This window comes from Colossoma macropomum, unplaced genomic scaffold, assembly GCF_904425465.1.
Source record: "Colossoma macropomum unplaced genomic scaffold, Colossoma_macropomum, whole genome shotgun sequence".
In the NCBI taxonomy this organism is placed as follows: Eukaryota; Metazoa; Chordata; class Actinopteri; order Characiformes; family Serrasalmidae; genus Colossoma; species Colossoma macropomum.
Genome location: NW_023494793.1, coordinates 3,841,545 through 3,858,586, shown reverse-complemented (window position 1 = coordinate 3,858,586; position 17,042 = coordinate 3,841,545). Strand labels below are relative to the sequence as shown.

Below are 17,042 nucleotides of genomic sequence, written 5' to 3'. Positions count from 1 at the left end.
TGTCGATTATGTGTCTGACCTCATGAACTGAATCAGTTAGAGGAATAAACACAGTGTGGATTGATTTCTCCTCCTGCTGCTGAAGCCTCACCTGAAGGAGCTGCAGTGATGTGTCTGTGCTGTAGCTCTGCTCTGTCTGAATGCTGTGTTTAATCCTGATGTATTAAACTGCACCGTACAGGAAGCTGGACTGAGCTGGACAGGATACAGTCTAAAGGATTTTACTTTTATTCAAAAGAATCAGACGCGCTGCCTTTTTGAATGTGTTGTCATAATTTAAGGCAAAATATCTCCATAATTCAGTTGTTGAGATGTAATCAGAGTCATTCAGGGTGGTTTGGTGTAAAATGGTTGATTGTAGAGACTCAGATGTCTTTACAGTGGTGGTGATAGGAGCCAGTGGGTCGCCATGACTACAACACAGATATAGCCATTTTATTTACTATCAAAACCAGAAGTGAACCCACACGAGTCTTCTGAGATTTATGTACAATGTTGATGGTGAAGGTTTTAGAGGTGGACGTCTGGTTCCTATCACCACCACAGTGAACAGTTCACAGTGAACCACTCTGAATGACTGTTTACATCTGCACACGTTTAGCAGTCTAAAGAATTCCACCACAAGGGGGCACCGTTACCACTAATACAGCTTCATAAGAGCATCAGTCACACTGTGTGATGTTCTCTGTAGGGGACGTCTGCTTATTTTCCCAATCAACAAAACATTTGACCAGGGGTGACGAAAAGGTTGAATGGCCCATGTTAGCCAACTAGCTAATTAAGATTTACAATAGAGACAAACGAATATGCAAATGTTTTGTATGTTTACTGTATGTTTGCTGCAGGTTCTGTCTCCTCTGTCGGACTCTATCCTGGCGGAGAGGACGGTGCGGGTGCTGGACGAGCGAGTGAGCATCACCGAGCTCGGCCTGCAGCTGGTCAGCGGCCTCTCGCTCAGCCTGCAGCTCAGCACAGGAAGTAACCGAGCCATCAGTGCCACGGCAACCACACAGGAAGTGCTCAACAGTCCCAAACAGGTCAGTAAATGCTACACTTATACACACATACCCAAATATCGTTATTATTAATATTATTAAAGTGATAGGCCAAAGTTTCTCCCCTTATATCAAATGTAGACCATGTGTTTAATGGTTATACATTGGCGCTACAAGGCTAACAAATAATGGAAGCTTATACCCGACAAGTTAGCATGATGCTAACTGTACGGCCTAAATCATGACTCTTTCCTCAAGACCTGTCGAATTGTTGTGAGTCTGATAGTACAGTAGTCTATAAAATGGGCACAATGCAGGCAGAATTCAGGCGTCAAGCTAGCTGCTGCTACTGTTTTAGCTATAATGTGTCCTTTAGTCCATAACAGTATGTTATACAGTGTCATAAATCACATAAGTAGGTGTGTTAGAGATAACAATACTGCACAGTTGTGATTTAGGCATGAAGGTAGCATCTTGCTAATTGGTCTCTGTAAGCTTCTAGAACTTGTACATTAGCGTCGTAGCTCCAGAGCAAAACTAAAGAAGCCAAACTTCAGACACCAGACTTGTTTGGCTGGTCGACTACATTTGGGGTACGAAGGGTGTCAAACTCAATCACTAAACAGGCCATGTTTAAAAATCTCAACAAATCTGTGGTCCAGCTGTGTTTTTATTTTATTTTTACTTATCGTTTTGCCATGAGCCCAACCACTGCTTGCCACTGTTTGTTCAAAAGGCCACCTGTTAGCAATGGGTCTGTCTGAAACACCTGAACTCAGTAATTAGGAGGGGTATCACAATATGTCTATATAGTGTATGCTCATTTTTTTCGAACACAGCAGCTGCTTTTAACTTTGTGTGAAAATGTCATGATGATTGCATTTTGACATCCACCCATTTTAAAAGGCAAAACACATTACAAACCCATCAGGAACCAACAAAAACACTATGGTTTCTAAGGGTTTTTAAGCAGGGGTGTCCTGCCTTTGTGAGCAGATAGCGAAAGAAAAAGAACAACTTTGGCTGAAAGTTAAATAGGAAGTATAGTCGGGGAGCATTTTCTTGAAATGTTTGTCTATGGAGGTGATTTTACACACCTGTTATCACTGGGCGTGCCTGAAACACCTGAACTCAATTAGGGGTCGGGTGTCCGCATACTTTTGGCCATATTGCGTGGCTTGTCTAGTGAACTAGCACATTAAAATGTTCAACTGGGTATTTAAGCAGATTAATTGATTGCTAGCTGATTAATTCACATGAATAATCTCTCTGTCTATCTAGTTTGGTTCTGCAGCTCTAATGTCAATGCATGCGTGCTCATTAGAATATCAGGCCACGCCCACACAGTTCTTAGACAGGCCTGATCAGCTGTTTCTGGGCCGTGCTTTATTACATTTCTTTACTATGACACTCAATTTTAGTGTCATACAAACATTTTTCAATATTTTACTCAAACTTTAATTCAACCAAAGTGTAATGAGAAGCTGGCAGTCACACTCTCAGCCTCACTATATACCGTGCACGTTGCGTAATCCGCTCTTTGAAGAGTTCACTTGTCAGTTATGTGCGTAACACTCAGATTCCAGCATTGATTTTAAATTAAGCCAATTACACAGCAGCCCTCTTTTGCGTGTGATATATTATAAAGCACTTCAGCCTCCCGGTGTGCAGCTCCCCGCAAGTCTTTTCACTCACTTCTTGTGTATCTGCGTGAAAGGAGAAGCGTTTCATTTATGAAGTGACACCTTTAGAAACCCGCACGCAGTTTCTTTCTCTCCTTGGCAGTCCATTTATACCGTATTTTCTCTCAATTTCCCATTTGTTCCGCGACTGTGATATATCCCCTTGGGTGTAAGGTAACTATGGTTGCCCATGGTAACTGCTGTCATGCTTAATTAAGGTCTATTTAAGGGTTCGGAGGAGGGAACGCAGATAGAAAGCTGAAGTACCTGTACGCAGTCTAATTATCATCCATTTGACGGCCTTAATCGGCACAACATGCCTCTATTTAGCACCAGCTCAGCGTTTTAGGTCTCTCCTTTTCACTCCGGATGTCTCAGAGTGTGCGGTCTGTGGAGTTTGCGGTAGTCTTTAACTGCGCCTTTTGAAAGCTAGCGTGACGGTTCCTTTTATTGGTTCCCCGTAGCCGGAGCCCAAAGCGTGTCCGAGAGCCACCGGCGGATTCAAAAGGGACCATATGGGCCGAATACTCGGCTCATTCGTTCTGGCACCTGTTCGTTCACACGCTTGAATGCCACACTTACAGAAGTGCTTCCCTCATGTTGGTTCAGAATCACCCCCTCGAATTTACATTTAAATCGACAGTTTAGTGAAAGATTGAATGTTCTCGCCAAAATATGGTCAATCAGCTACACTGGATGTTGCAAAAATGGTATCTTTTGAGTGAAATCATCATAAATCTAGTTGATATATCTGATATTTCTAATTCAATTAGTTAATACTGTAAAAAATAGTATTTTTGCAAGTGAAATCATCATAAATCTAGTGGATATATCTAATATTTATAATTCAATCATCCAACACTGTAAAAAATGGCATCTTTATAAGTGAAATCATCATAAATCTTGTTGATATATTTAATATTTCTAATTCAATAAGTTAACACTTTAAAAAATGGTATCTTTGCAAGTGAAATCATCATAAATCTAGTTGATATATCTAATATTTATAATTCAATCAGCTAACACTGTAAAAAAATGGTACCTTTGAAAGTGAAATCATCATAAATCTAGTTGATATATCTAATATTTCTAATTCAGCATTGTAGAAATTTTAAGTCAATTTATCAATTGTCTTTTTAGGTAAAACATATCTATAAGTACAATAATCTTTTAATAGATATATCAACTAGATATCATTTCACAGGCTAAGAGACTACTTCTGCAGTGAAGACATGTTTGATGTCTGAAATTAGCTTCTTTAGTTTTGCAGGCTAATATAGCTAACAAGTAATGGACGCTTATGTACACCAATTATCAAACTGCCTGCCCAAATTTTTTAGACACTTGTCTCAAACTGTGTGGAGGTGTTAAGTAAAGCTGGGGTTACACTACAGAGCTTTTACCCAGATTTTAGCCCCAATTCTCAGTCTGGCTGATCTGAGCTGGTCAGCTCTAGTCTGCAGATTTTTGGGTCAGTTGGAGTCGACAGTTGGAGAGGGAATCGAGATGTGAGAGCGGCGCAGAATCAGATTTACTGCCTCCCGATCGCGTTTCAGACCAGTCGGAGTTTATCAAACATGTTTGATTTTTTCGACCCGACTCTGAGTGTAATCTAGTGTAAAATGATCAACGACTCAATCTGAACTGTTTCCTCCAACAGCCAATGAAAAGTGAGAGGGTGAAAGAAGAAAATAGAGCAAATAAACACAGAAAAATGGTGAGAATTCACGTTGTTGGAGTTTATAATTGCATAAAGTGAAATGAAAAGGGACAACGCTAAGAGTCTGTTTAGACAGAGAGAACTATTCTCGTTGTTGTCAATCCTACTTACATTACGTCTGTTATTCTTGTTTACATCTGTAAGTGTGGACTCTTTCTGATTGTCTCATTAAATAAAGAATATAAAAAAAAGAAAAGTCACTCAGGTGTGGAGCGAGGCTTTTTAATGAGCTGAGTTTAAGGCATAAACGGCAGAGAAAACAGCAGCAGTGAGTCGTTCCACCTTTGTTTGCTTGCGTCTCCTAGTAATAGAAGAATGCAAGAGTTCACGAGAGTTTGCGTGTGTTCACTGAGCTCCAGTCGACTCAGCAGCAGCTTAAAAGTTGAGTAGTGTGTGATCCATAATCGTCTAGTGTGCGATCCCCAATATTTCAGTCGCCCAAAAAAAATCTGCAAAAAACAGTGTGACAGTGTGAGATGTCCAGTCTTTTATAATCTGTTAAGGCCTTAAAAGTCGTGTAGTGAACCCAATGCTTGAACAGACTTGCTTACATGGTTTCTGACACTGTATGACATAATTACTCTGGTCGTTTTTCAAAATTTGTATGCGGATTGTAACCTGAGAAGATTTTTTTTCTCTCTAATTTAGTTGTATCCAGTTCCACCCACTAGTTAGTTCTCCCCCAATCGCACTAAGAGGCAAACATACGCTTCCTCTGAGTCATGTGAAGCCAGTCACCACATCTTTTTGGGCTGCTGCCAGGTCATTGGACAGCTGAACGTGCTTGGAGGAAAAAGATAACTGCCAGTTCTGTTGTCAGCTAATAGAACCCTGCGCTGTAATGGGGGGAGAGCGAGGGCAACTCTACCCACCCAGAGAGAGTCCAGTTGTGCTCTCTTGGACTCTGTAGCGCTGTAGCATCATCGGGGATCGAACTCATGATCTGATGATAGGACACCTGATAAGATTTCAGCCACATCCATTTATACTTGTAATCAAACGTGTCTCTGGTTGGTCAGATTGAAATCTGTTTGTTGTGTGAAGAATGATATGCAAATCAGCTCATATACAACAACCAATCGGCTGTGCTGTTCCACATTTTTCTTGTTCTGTTTAAACGATGAGTCCAAAAATCAATTTTTTTTCTTGCCATTATTTATTTCCACACCAGCTTTATGCAGATATTTAGAAGACGGCTGGTTAGAATAATTATCCTCCTGTATGAGTCACTGTGTTGTTAAAACGTAATGTAGCGAGACGGTGAATAACGAGGCGAGGTAAAGGTGAACCGAGCTGGAGCTTTATTTGGAGCAGCTCAGGCCGCTGAAGACTGAGTTAAACTCAGAGGAGGAACTCTGATAATAATAATAATAATAATAATAATAATAACAACACATGAACCATAGTAATAGATCACAGAACACCAGAAGACAAACAGGACAACAGAGAAGCAGACAGAGAGAAGAGGACAGGGTCCGGTTATAATGAGAGGGAGGATTAGCTTGGTGGTCAGTTGTAAGCTAGACTGAAGAGATGAGTTTTGAGATTTGTGGAGAAAGAACAGACTGTCAGACTTCTGGAGGAAGAGAGTTCCAGAGACGAGGAGCAAATCCAGAAAATGCTCAATCACCAAACTACGAAAGGTGGGATGGAGGCGCAGGTGGGTTTATAAGGAAGGAGAAGGTCAGACAGGTCGGAAGGAGCGAGGTTGTTAAGAGCTTTAAACGAAGAAAATTAAAAGAAGAAATTTGAGGTGAAGGTACTTCAGAGGAAGCCAGTGGAGATCATGGAGAACAGGTGTAATGTGGTTGTAACAGCCAGTGTGAGTGAGAAGGCGAGCAGTGGGATTCTGGGTAATGTTGGTATCAGACTACACAAATTCAGCCGGATTTTGACGCAATCAGGCCCGAACATGAGCGTCGGGAACATTGAACGGACCTTGCACTGTGACACATTCGAGGAACAGTGGTGTGATGTCTGGGATGCCCCGTGACGCCGACGCGAGTTCGATCCCTGGTGATGCTACAGCCGTCCGTAGCCGGGGGTCCGAGAGAGCACAATTGGCCTCACTCTCTCTGGGTGGGTAGGATGGCCCCTCCTTCTCCCCCCATCACCCAATGCGATGCTAGTCAGCGCAGGCGTCTGTTAGCTGACGTAACAGATCTGGCGGTTGGTGCTTTCCTCCGAGCGCGTTCGGCTGTCCAATGACGTTGCGTGAGCGGCAGCTCGAAAAGAAGCGGTGGCTGGCTTCACAGGTCTCGGAGGAAGCCTGTGTTAGCCTTCACCCTCCTAGCGTTGATAGCATCGTGTGATTGGGGGAGTCCTAACTAGCGGGTGGAATTGGAGACGACTAAATTGGGGAGAAAATCGGGTAAAAATTTTAAAAAAGTAAAAAAAAAAAAATAGGGACGAAATTCAAACTCGAAGATGGCTGTTACTTCTGTTTTTAGCTACTTAGTGCACTTCTGTTCATTTTTAGACGCCGTGACGTACAGGGCCAGAAACCTCATAAGCAAGTCTATAAATGTTATTTTTCACCAAACAACCGATTTGAAAAAATGTTGTGAATCTACAGATTATCATAAAAAACATCCAAAACATCGAGTATTTTAAAGAAATATTGAGCTGCTCCTAAAAGACAGATAACGTAAATGCAGATCGCGATGAGATTTCTGGAGACCGTCCACACTGCTCTTTTTACTTTCCTCTTCTCTCTCTCTCTCTCTCTCTCTCTCTCTCTCACTCTCTCTCCCTCAGTGATTAGAGAGTTGTGGGGATTTCCCTCTGGCTGTAGAGGGATTTGTAGTGTGTCGGTCCTGCAGTGTTGATATCTCGGCGAGCGAGAAGCTTAAGATGCTTGCGTGTGGCAAATCCCTATTTGCATGGCCGTATCCAGAATGGGACTGCCTTATTCCCTGCTTATCTTTTAATCTGGCTCCTCCTGCTCGCTGAAGCCCAGCGGAGGCCAGGCTGATCTCCAGAGTGAGTTAGAACCGATGATGCTGGGGGCTTAGCCTCACACTAAGCTAACATTTAAGGAGTTGATGTACAGGGAGGCGTGGCACAGTATTTTGAGTGCTGTTCGCGTCTGATGCTGATTCTACCAGTGTTGCGCTGCAAAATGTGTTGGTTACAAGCCTACCAGAGTGGAGGGCTATGTGTGTTGTGATTCTGCTGTCATGCTCATTTGCCTTAACAAAGTCAACAAACAGCTAGCACTGATAGTGATTAATGAATGCAAATACAGAGAGATTCACTCGAAAGAGGCCCCGAATATTCTGTTGTAATTCTCGTTAGGATGAAGCAATCTGAACCAAAAAAATACACTACATACCTTGACGCACTGCTCAATACTGTAGATCACCATCCTGGTAAGAAATCGAGTGACTGAGTGAAGGGGTACGGGGGGTATGCACCAGGAAGTTGCAAACGGAGGTTAAATGTTGTCTGTCCAGAGCCTACCTCATCGCTCCGACGCAGTGGCATCCTGGCTTGTTCGAAGCTCCATATACTGTGGAGCACATTGCATGTTGTTTCGCTCAGATTGCTTCGTCCTAGAGAGAGTTATTACAGAATATTCGGGGCCTCTTTCGAGTGAATCTCAATGTATGAGCTAGTTAGCAGTTGCTATGAACCACTAAAGTGGTGTATAGTATGAAATCCTAACAGATTTCGAAAATGGATAGCATCAGAATCACTATTAGGCTTGACATTTAAAATGTCATTTTTTTCTCTCTGTATTTTTGTATGTCCTGCAGGAGGCGCTAATCAGTGCTTGGTTGCAGTTCAGCGATGGCTCCATGGCCCCACTGGACCTGTACAACCCTGAACACTTTGTCCTTACTGCGATCTCGCTGGACGAGGAGGTGGTCTCTGTTCGTCAGGATGCTGCCGGACGCTGGCCTGTCATCTCGGCGGAAGCGGAGGGTCAGGGCCTGCTGGTGCGGGTGGAAATGACCGTCTGCGAGTTATGCCAGAAGTTCAAGCGCCGCAGTGTTCTGGCTGCCGGAAACTGCAACATTCTCGTGAAGTTCGGCCGCAGCGAGAGTGTCTCGAGACCTTCTGCTACAGACTACGGAGATGAGATGGAAAACCGCCCAATGGATCGCCGGCCGAACCCAAACTTGCCAGACAGAACGGGCATGGATGGCCACTACTACGGAAGCTCTATCTCAGGCATGGAGGATGGAGTGATGAGGAGAGTCACCACCACGACCAAAACGGCCATAATCAGGAAAGCTGGTGGAGATAAGCTTTCAGACGATGGGAGCCAACCGATCGACTTCTCTGATTTTCCAGCACAGGTTGATCTTCCTAGAGGTCGCAACGTGTTTGACGATGACCTGATCCAGACACCTCGGGGACTCACGGACCTCGAGATCGGAATGTATGCCTTGCTAGGTGTCTTTTGCTTGGCCATTCTGGTCTTTCTCATCAACTGCATCTCCTACACGCTCAAGTACCGGCACAAGGAGTTGTCAATCGAGGGTCAAGAGAGCATGAATCACGCGCACGACTGGGTGTGGCTGGGAAACGAGGCCGAACTTCTGGAAAGCCACGCTAGTCTGTCGCCCCAGACAGACGAACAAATCACCATCATGGACTCCAGCATCGGAGGACTGGAGGAGGGTAGCCACCTTCTGAATGGTGGTTCTTTGCAGAAGAACATCCAAGGCCAGGTACACAGAGGGGCCGAAAACACCACGGTCTGCACCGGAAAAGACAGCAAAGGGGATTCGCCGACTAGCAAGAGGAAACGGGTAAAGTTTACCACGTTTACAACCATTCCGGTGGAAAGCGTTTGCGCAGCCAATGAGACACTAGGGTTGGGGCCTAACGAGGACATAAAGTGGGTCTGTCAGGATGTGGAGCTGAGCGACTCCAAAGAACTGCGGAACTACATGGAGCGGCTAAACGACAGTGCTTTAAAAGAGGTGGCGTAGTCGACACAGTGGCTAACTGCAGAACTCACCCTTATGCCTTTTTACACACAGAATAGTCCGAAAAAACAGGGAACTGTCACTATATGAATCACAAACTCACAGGACAAGAAAAATCATCCCTTACTTAACATGAGGTGTGCGTTGGGTCAAAACGGCAACTGCCAAAGGACATGCTAACTGACATCAGGAGCAACGTTACCGCTGCGGACTTGCAGCAGAAGAGCTTTTAACAGAGAAATGTCAGTGAATACATAAGATTTTTTTTTCTTTCTTTGTTTTTTTACTTTTGTTCATTTATAATTCTTTGTTATTTACTCTGTATTCATTTTTGATGATCTTATTTTAGCGCCTTTTGTAGTTAAAAGACAAAAGAAAGACATGACAGTATTGCCAAGCTTGCCAATGCTCTGCACACATCTACAAGGCTACAGAACAATATGCAGATGGTAGACCAAGGACTGTAATATTCATGCATATTATTGTAAATAAAGTGCACATAGAATTGTTTTGACAGATGTGGACGCGAGTGAGTGTCATTTCTGCGTTTTTTGTGATTTAAGGTAGCACATCATTTTCTGTTGTGCACATTTGCACCTCATGACGCATTATCAACAAACTAGTTTGGGGTTTTCTGGCGTTTTAGTGGATAGCATACAACTTTGCTCAGTGTGAAATATTCAGCTCCAGTACTGCCTCAGCCAAATAATATATCGCATTCCTCTGTGCTCTGTTTAAACTCAAATTTATTCTCCAAATCTTTGGTATGCGAAACTTCTACTGCCGCAAGCATCTGACTCAAGCTGTTTCCAGTGAGATAGCAACTCTTGCAAAGCCTTAAAGACAGCTCTGCTGTAATTTAATAATTTGTGACCAGGACAATTTTCATAAGTAAAGTAAAAAAGCTCTGCAAAGCTAATTTGAATCAGTTATAGCTCCAACTACATTGAGGCAATCAGTTTAATGCCAAATTTAATGCTACAGCTGAACATGTTATCACAAGGACAACATAAATACTGTCAATATTAATATCATCACCTGCACCAGTTTGTCCTTGTGGAGCTCTCGCTAAGAAGAAGGGTGTTTGAATTGAATAATGATGCTAGTACATGTTAATGTGACATTTTGCCCACAATCTCTCAAGCTGAATTATTGTAATCTTTCAGTACACAAATGGCAATTACTCTCTAATTAACCTATGGCGGATATCCCTGGGAATAGCGCGACATGGGGAGAGGTCATATTTTCTGTCTGCTATTGACTAATGGAAACATTCATATCACTTTACAGCAGTGAACACCCAAAGACCTCTGTGAGTGGAAATAGAACGAAGCCGATTCTCTCTAAAGGTACCTTACTATCTGTGATAGGTTTTAATTGGAATTTGCTCAAGAGATTACAGAATAAACGTCATCCTGTTTCTTTCCCGTCATTAAAAGACCAGGTTTGCATTAACAGTACACTTTCTATACATCTCATACACCTGTTACCAGTTACACACCATCTGGTGGCTGTACAGGAAATCTATACAGGGAAGTGTCGCGCTGCACACACCAAATTATCAGTTTTTACAAGGAATTAACCAAATTAACACTGAACAAATGTGAAAATGGTTGACTTTCTCTTAAACCACATTCATGCAGGTAAATGCTGTAATTGGTGGATTCAGATCTTTCATGACAAAGTCTGTCTCTGAGGATAGACTGGATGTAATGGAGTTTTATGGCTATTTCTGCACAAACACCTCAATCCCACTGAAAACCCCAACAACCTGCACGCCCAGCACTCCTCAAACCCAACACGCTTCAAAAACCAATACGCCTCAAAAACCAATACGCCTCAAACCCAATACTCCTCAAAACCAGCAGTCCTCAAAAAACAATACTCCTCAAAAACAATACTCCTCAAACCCAACACGCTTCAAAAACCAATACGCCTCAAAAACCAATACGCCTCAAACCCAATACTCCTCAAAACCAGCAGTCCTCAAAAAACAATACTCCTCAAAAACAATACTCCTCAAACCCAACACGCTTCAAAAACCAATACTCATCAAAAACCAATACTCCTCAAACCCAATACTCCTCAAAACCAGCACTCCTCAAAAACCAGCACTCCTCAAAAACCAATACTCCTCAAAACCAGCACTCCTCAAAAACCATTATTCCTAAAAACCAGCACTCCTCAAAAACCAATACTCCTCAAAAACCAATACTCTCAAAACCAATACTCCTCAAAACCAGCACTCCTCAAAACCAGCACTCCTCAAAAACCAATACTCCTCAAACCCAGCACTCCTCAAAACCAGCACTCCTCAAAAACCAGCACTCCTCAAAAACCAATACTCCTCAAAAACCAATACTCTCAAACCCAATACTCCTCAAAACCAGCACTCCTCAAAAACCAATACTCCTCAAAAACCAATACTCCTCAAACCCAATACTCCTCAAAACCAGCACTCCTCAAAAACCAATACTCCTCAAACCCAATACTCTCAAAACCAACACTCCTCAAAAACCAATACTCCTCAAAAACCAATACTCCTCAAAAACCAATACTCTCAAACCCAGCACTCCTCAAAAACCAATACTCCTCAAACCCAATACTCCTCAAAACCAGCACTCCTCAAAAACCAATACTCCTCAAACCCAATACTCCTCAAAACCAGCACTCCTCAAAAACCAATACGCTTCAAAAACCAATACTCCTCAAAAACCAATACTCCTCAAAACCAGCACTCCTCAAAAACCAATACTCATCGAAAACCAATACTCCTCAAACCCAATACTCCTCAAAACCAGCACTCCTCAAAAACCAATACTCCTCAAACCCAATACTCTCAAAACCAATACTCCTCAAAACCAACACTCCTCAAAACCAACACTCCTCAAAAACCAATACTCCTCAAAAACCAATACACCTCAAACCCAACACTCCTCAAACCCAATACTCCTGAAAAACAGTACTTTTCAACCCCAACACTCCTCAAAACCAACACTCTTCAAAACTTTACAGCAGTGAACACCCAAAGACCTCTGTGAGTGGAAATAGAACGAAGCCGATTCTCTCTAAAGGTACCTTACTATCTGTGATAGGTTTTAATTGGAATTTGCTCAAGAGATTACAGAATAAACGTCATCCTGTTTCTTTCCCGTCATTTAAAGACCAGGTTTGCATTAACAGTACACTTTCTATACATCTCATACACCTGTTACCAGTTACACACCATCTGGTGGCTGTACAGGAAATCTATACAGGGAAGTGTCGCGCTGCACACACCAAATTATCAGTTTTTACAAGGAATTAATCAAATTAACACTGAACAAATGTGAAAATGGTTGACTTTTCTCTTAAACCACATTCATGCAGGTAAATGCTGTAATTGGTGGATTCAGATCTTTCATGACAAAGTCTGTCTCTGAGGATAGACTGGATGTAATGGAGTTTTATGGCTATTTCTGCACAAACACCTCAATCCCACTGAAAACCCTAGCAACCTGCACGCCCAGCACTCCTCAAACCCAACACGCTTCAAAAACCACTACTCCTCAAAAACCAATACTCCTCAAAAACCAATACTCCTCAAACCCAATACTCCTCAAAAACCAATACGCCTCAAAAACCAATACTCCTCAAAAACCAATACTCCTCAAACCAGCACTCATCAAAAACCAATACTCCTCAAACCCAATACTCCTCAAAAACCAATAATCCTCAAAACCCAACACTCTTCAAAACCCAACAGTCCTAAAATCCAACACTCCTCCAAAACAAACAATCACTTTCTCAAAAACCCCCCAATACTCACTCCCAAAAAACCCAATACTCCTCAAAAACAATACTCCTCAAACCCAATACACCTCAAAACTAGTACTGCTCAAAAACCAATACTCCTCAAACCCAACACTCATCAAACCGAATACTCCTGAAAAACAGTACTTTTCAACCCCAACACTCCTCAAACCTAACACTCCCCAAAACACAACACTTCTCAAATCCATCACTCCTCAAAACACAAGTCCTCAAACCCAACACTTCTCAAACCCAACACTTCTCAAACCCGCACTCCTCAAAACACAAAACTCCCCAAACCCAGCATTTCTCAAACCCAACACTCCTCAAAACAGAACACTTCTCAAATCCCAGCACTCCTCAAAACAGAACACTTCTCAAATCCAACACTCCTCAAAACCACAAACTCTTCAAACCCAACACTTCTCAAACCTAAACTCCTTAAGAAAACAACAATCTTCAAACTCAGCCTCAAACTCAACATTCATCAAATCCAAAATTTTCTAAACCCAGTACTCCTCAAAAACCTATACTCCTCAAAACCCAACTCTCTCCAAACCCAATACTTCTTAAAATTCAACATTTCCCAAAACCCAACAATCCTCAAAACCAGCAATCTTCAAGTCCTAATACTCCTCAAAACACAGCACTTCTCAAATCCAACGTTCCTGAAAACATAAAACTCTTCAAACCCAACACTCAAAGAAGGCCCAACACACAACATAGCATGAAATGGGAAAAAAAAACCCTCGCTGGTTCCTACACTGATGTTCAAACTCAAACCTTGACATGTCTCAAACCCAACACTTCTCACTCATTACATCTCAAACACAAACTTTCTAAACCCAAGACTTTTTAGACCCAACTTGTCTCAACCCCACATTTCTCAAACTGAGCACTTCTCAGACCAACACGCTCACAAAACCTAACATGTCTCGAGCCCAGCACTTCTTAAGCTCACCACAAAACCCAAGTCTTCACTTCTCACAGAAAACCTAACACGCAACCCCAATATCAAACCCAACACTTATCAAAATCAACACTCAACTCACCCCACACTCTTCAAACCGTTCACCACCCAACATTCCTCAAACCCAACCCAAAATTTCTCAAATCCAACACACACCCAACATTTCTCAAACTCAACACACACCCAACATTCCTCAAACTCAACATTTCTCAAAACTAACATTGCTCAAACCCAACATGCACCCAACATTCCTGAAACCCAACACATTCTGAACATTCCTCAAACCTAATATTGCTCAGAAACCCAAGATTCCTTAAACCCAGCACACTCCCAACATTCCTCAAACCCAACATTCCTCAAACCTAACATTGCTCAAACTCAACAGAAACCCAACATTCCTTAATCCCAACACACTCCCAACATTCCTCAAACCTAACATTGCTCAAATCCAAAACAAACCCAACATTCCTCAAACCCAACATTGCTCAAATCCAAAACAAACCCAACATTCCTCAAACCCAACATTGCTCAAATCCAAAACAAACCCAACATTCCTCAAACCCAACATTGCTCAAACCCAACAGAAACCCAACATTCCTCAAACCCAACATTGCTCAACATTCCTCAAACCCAACACAAACTCAACATTCCTCAAACCCAACACAAACTCAACATTCCTCAAACCCAACATTCCTCAAACCCAACATACAACATTCCTCAAACCTAACATTGCTCAAACCCAATGTTCCTCAAACCCAACACAAACCTAACATTCCTCAAACCGAACATTCCTCAAACCTAATGCTCCTTAGTCTTCATACTTCTCAAACTTAACACTCTTCAAATCAGACATTTCTCAAAAGTAACATTCTTTAAACCCAACATAAAATCTAAAACCCAGAAAACTCTGTACTAAACCTCACTTCCAACATAAAACAGTGCACTCTTCAAAGATCACAGGTACGTCATTCAGCTGCCCCAGTACTAACCTGTCACTGGGGTGGGACCCTTAAGGGTACATCTTCAGTATCTTTGGTCAGGGAACATAACTATTGAAATGATATTTAAGTTGTACTGACTCCACCCCCCCCCCCCCCCCCGTCTCGTCTCCAGGCTTTTTATTTTATTGTCCTCTTTTAAACATTACGCTATGAAAAGTTACAAACATGAACCTTCTCCCTCAGAGAAAACCTATTTAAGGTGCACAGTTGGACCTTAAAACCATTGTTTGTACACTAATCGAACATGACTGGTAACGACACACTTTACCATTTAATAACACACTCAGGACTCGCAGGTTCCTTTATTCCTGTGTTGGTCTGCTCTGGCTTTTCCATATCGCACTAGAAGAACTTGTCGGGCTGATTACAGATGCAGCTCCTTCTATTAGACTATTGATCTCCCTCTCCAAACAGAATGAAAACAAGGTTGAATGAGTCTGTTAAACCCTTCGCATTCCTGTCTTTCTGTCTTTTCCTGCTTCATCATTCCGTCCGTCCATCTCTTTGCCAGGCTACATTATTCCTATCTTTGAGCCAGTCCCTCACCTCCTCAGTTCTGTCATGATTCTCTCTCTCTCTCTCTCCCCCTCACAGTTCTTCCCCCGTTCGCCTGATAAATGGCTGTTGTCCTTTTTTTTGTCTTTCTCTCCTCTGTGAGATTTCGATTGCGGCTCTACCGGAGAGGGATTGATGGGTAGTGAGTGTTGTGCTGGTGATTGTGAATTGCGCCGCGCAGCCTCTGAACTGTGAAGGGCGGAGGACGGCGTGGAGGCCCGGTGAGGAATGTGAGCGTCACACAAACGGAGGTGAAGATTCATGGAACTCCAGGTGTAATTAACACACTGTTGTGCTCACTTTTATTTCAGATTTTTCTCCAGATGGGTGGAGGCAGCATCAGAATGATTTCCTCTGTTCATTAGGCTACTCTTCTCATGTGCTCTTGACTTCTACAGCATTCCAGCCTTGAACTTGGAGGGCTTTCCTCTCTCTGTCCACCAAACTAAACGTAAAGTGTCTCAATAGAACCCAATTATACTCATTATTAATACTACTAATACTTAGAGCTGCTTATCGGTAATACTGAGCAATAATGTTCACCATTAATATCAGTAACACCTACAGTACTGTGTACAAATCAGAGACCACCTTCCATTTGTTTAATTTCCAGTCAAAAAAGCAGATTTAACAGAAAATTACACAAAAGTTTCAACAACAAAATATAATATCAGATGTTTCAGTATTTATTGTCGCTCTTCACCTTCATTCCAGCTTCCATTCTTTTCAGGAGACTCACTTTCAGCTCCTCAAAGAATCTGCAGACACACCTCCAAAGTTCAGTCTTAGAAGCTGGTTGATCATTTTCTGAAGTGATCAAACACATTCAGTGGTGTTGAGGTCTGGACTCTGGGGTGGTCAGTCCATTGTTCGGCTTCTTTGTTTGATGTGTCCGTCTCCTTTTCTCAGTGAGGTTCTTCTTGACAGCTACACATCCTTTCAGACCCACAGCGCTGAGTCGTCTTCTCACAGTGGAAGGATGGACAGAAACACCTGTGGATGTTTTCAGATCTGAAGCAGCTTGATTTTCTCCTCTCTCTCCGAGATGAAAGCTTTAAGTGCTGTTTATCTGATGGGGGCAGTGTTTGGTGTCTGTCAGGTCTTCCAGGTGGTTGTTAGGAGTCTCATTTTCTCTTTAGCTTTAAATCATTTTTTGAACTTAGATTCAACTTTATCATTAAATCTAATCTCCTCAGAAATATCTCTGGTAAAGTGAATAGATTGTATTTAATGAACAATTTGAGTGGACATTAAATGAATTAGTTTCTTGGGAAGGTTTTGCTACTTCAGGCTGTGTAAATTAAAATATGTGTTGTTTACAGTTTACATGCTGAATGAGGAGAATGTTTACCTATTTTCCCCTGTTAGCCAATCAGTGAGCAGATGT

General features: G+C 42.3%; 1 protein-coding gene across 1 annotated transcript in view; it reads left to right on the top strand.

The window, feature by feature from the left end:
* Positions 1 to 9,855, top strand: part of si:dkeyp-14d3.1 (transmembrane protein 132C) — a 410,125-nt gene extending 400,270 nt beyond the window's left edge. Inside the window, exons 8-9 of the mRNA XM_036578202.1 lie at positions 846 to 1,037; positions 8,156 to 9,855. Coding sequence (XP_036434095.1) covers positions 846 to 1,037; positions 8,156 to 9,340 — 1,377 coding nt within the window. The 3' untranslated portion in view covers positions 9,341 to 9,855. The remainder of the gene's footprint in view (positions 1 to 845; positions 1,038 to 8,155) is intronic.
* The last annotated feature ends 7,187 nt before the right edge of the window (positions 9,856 to 17,042 follow it).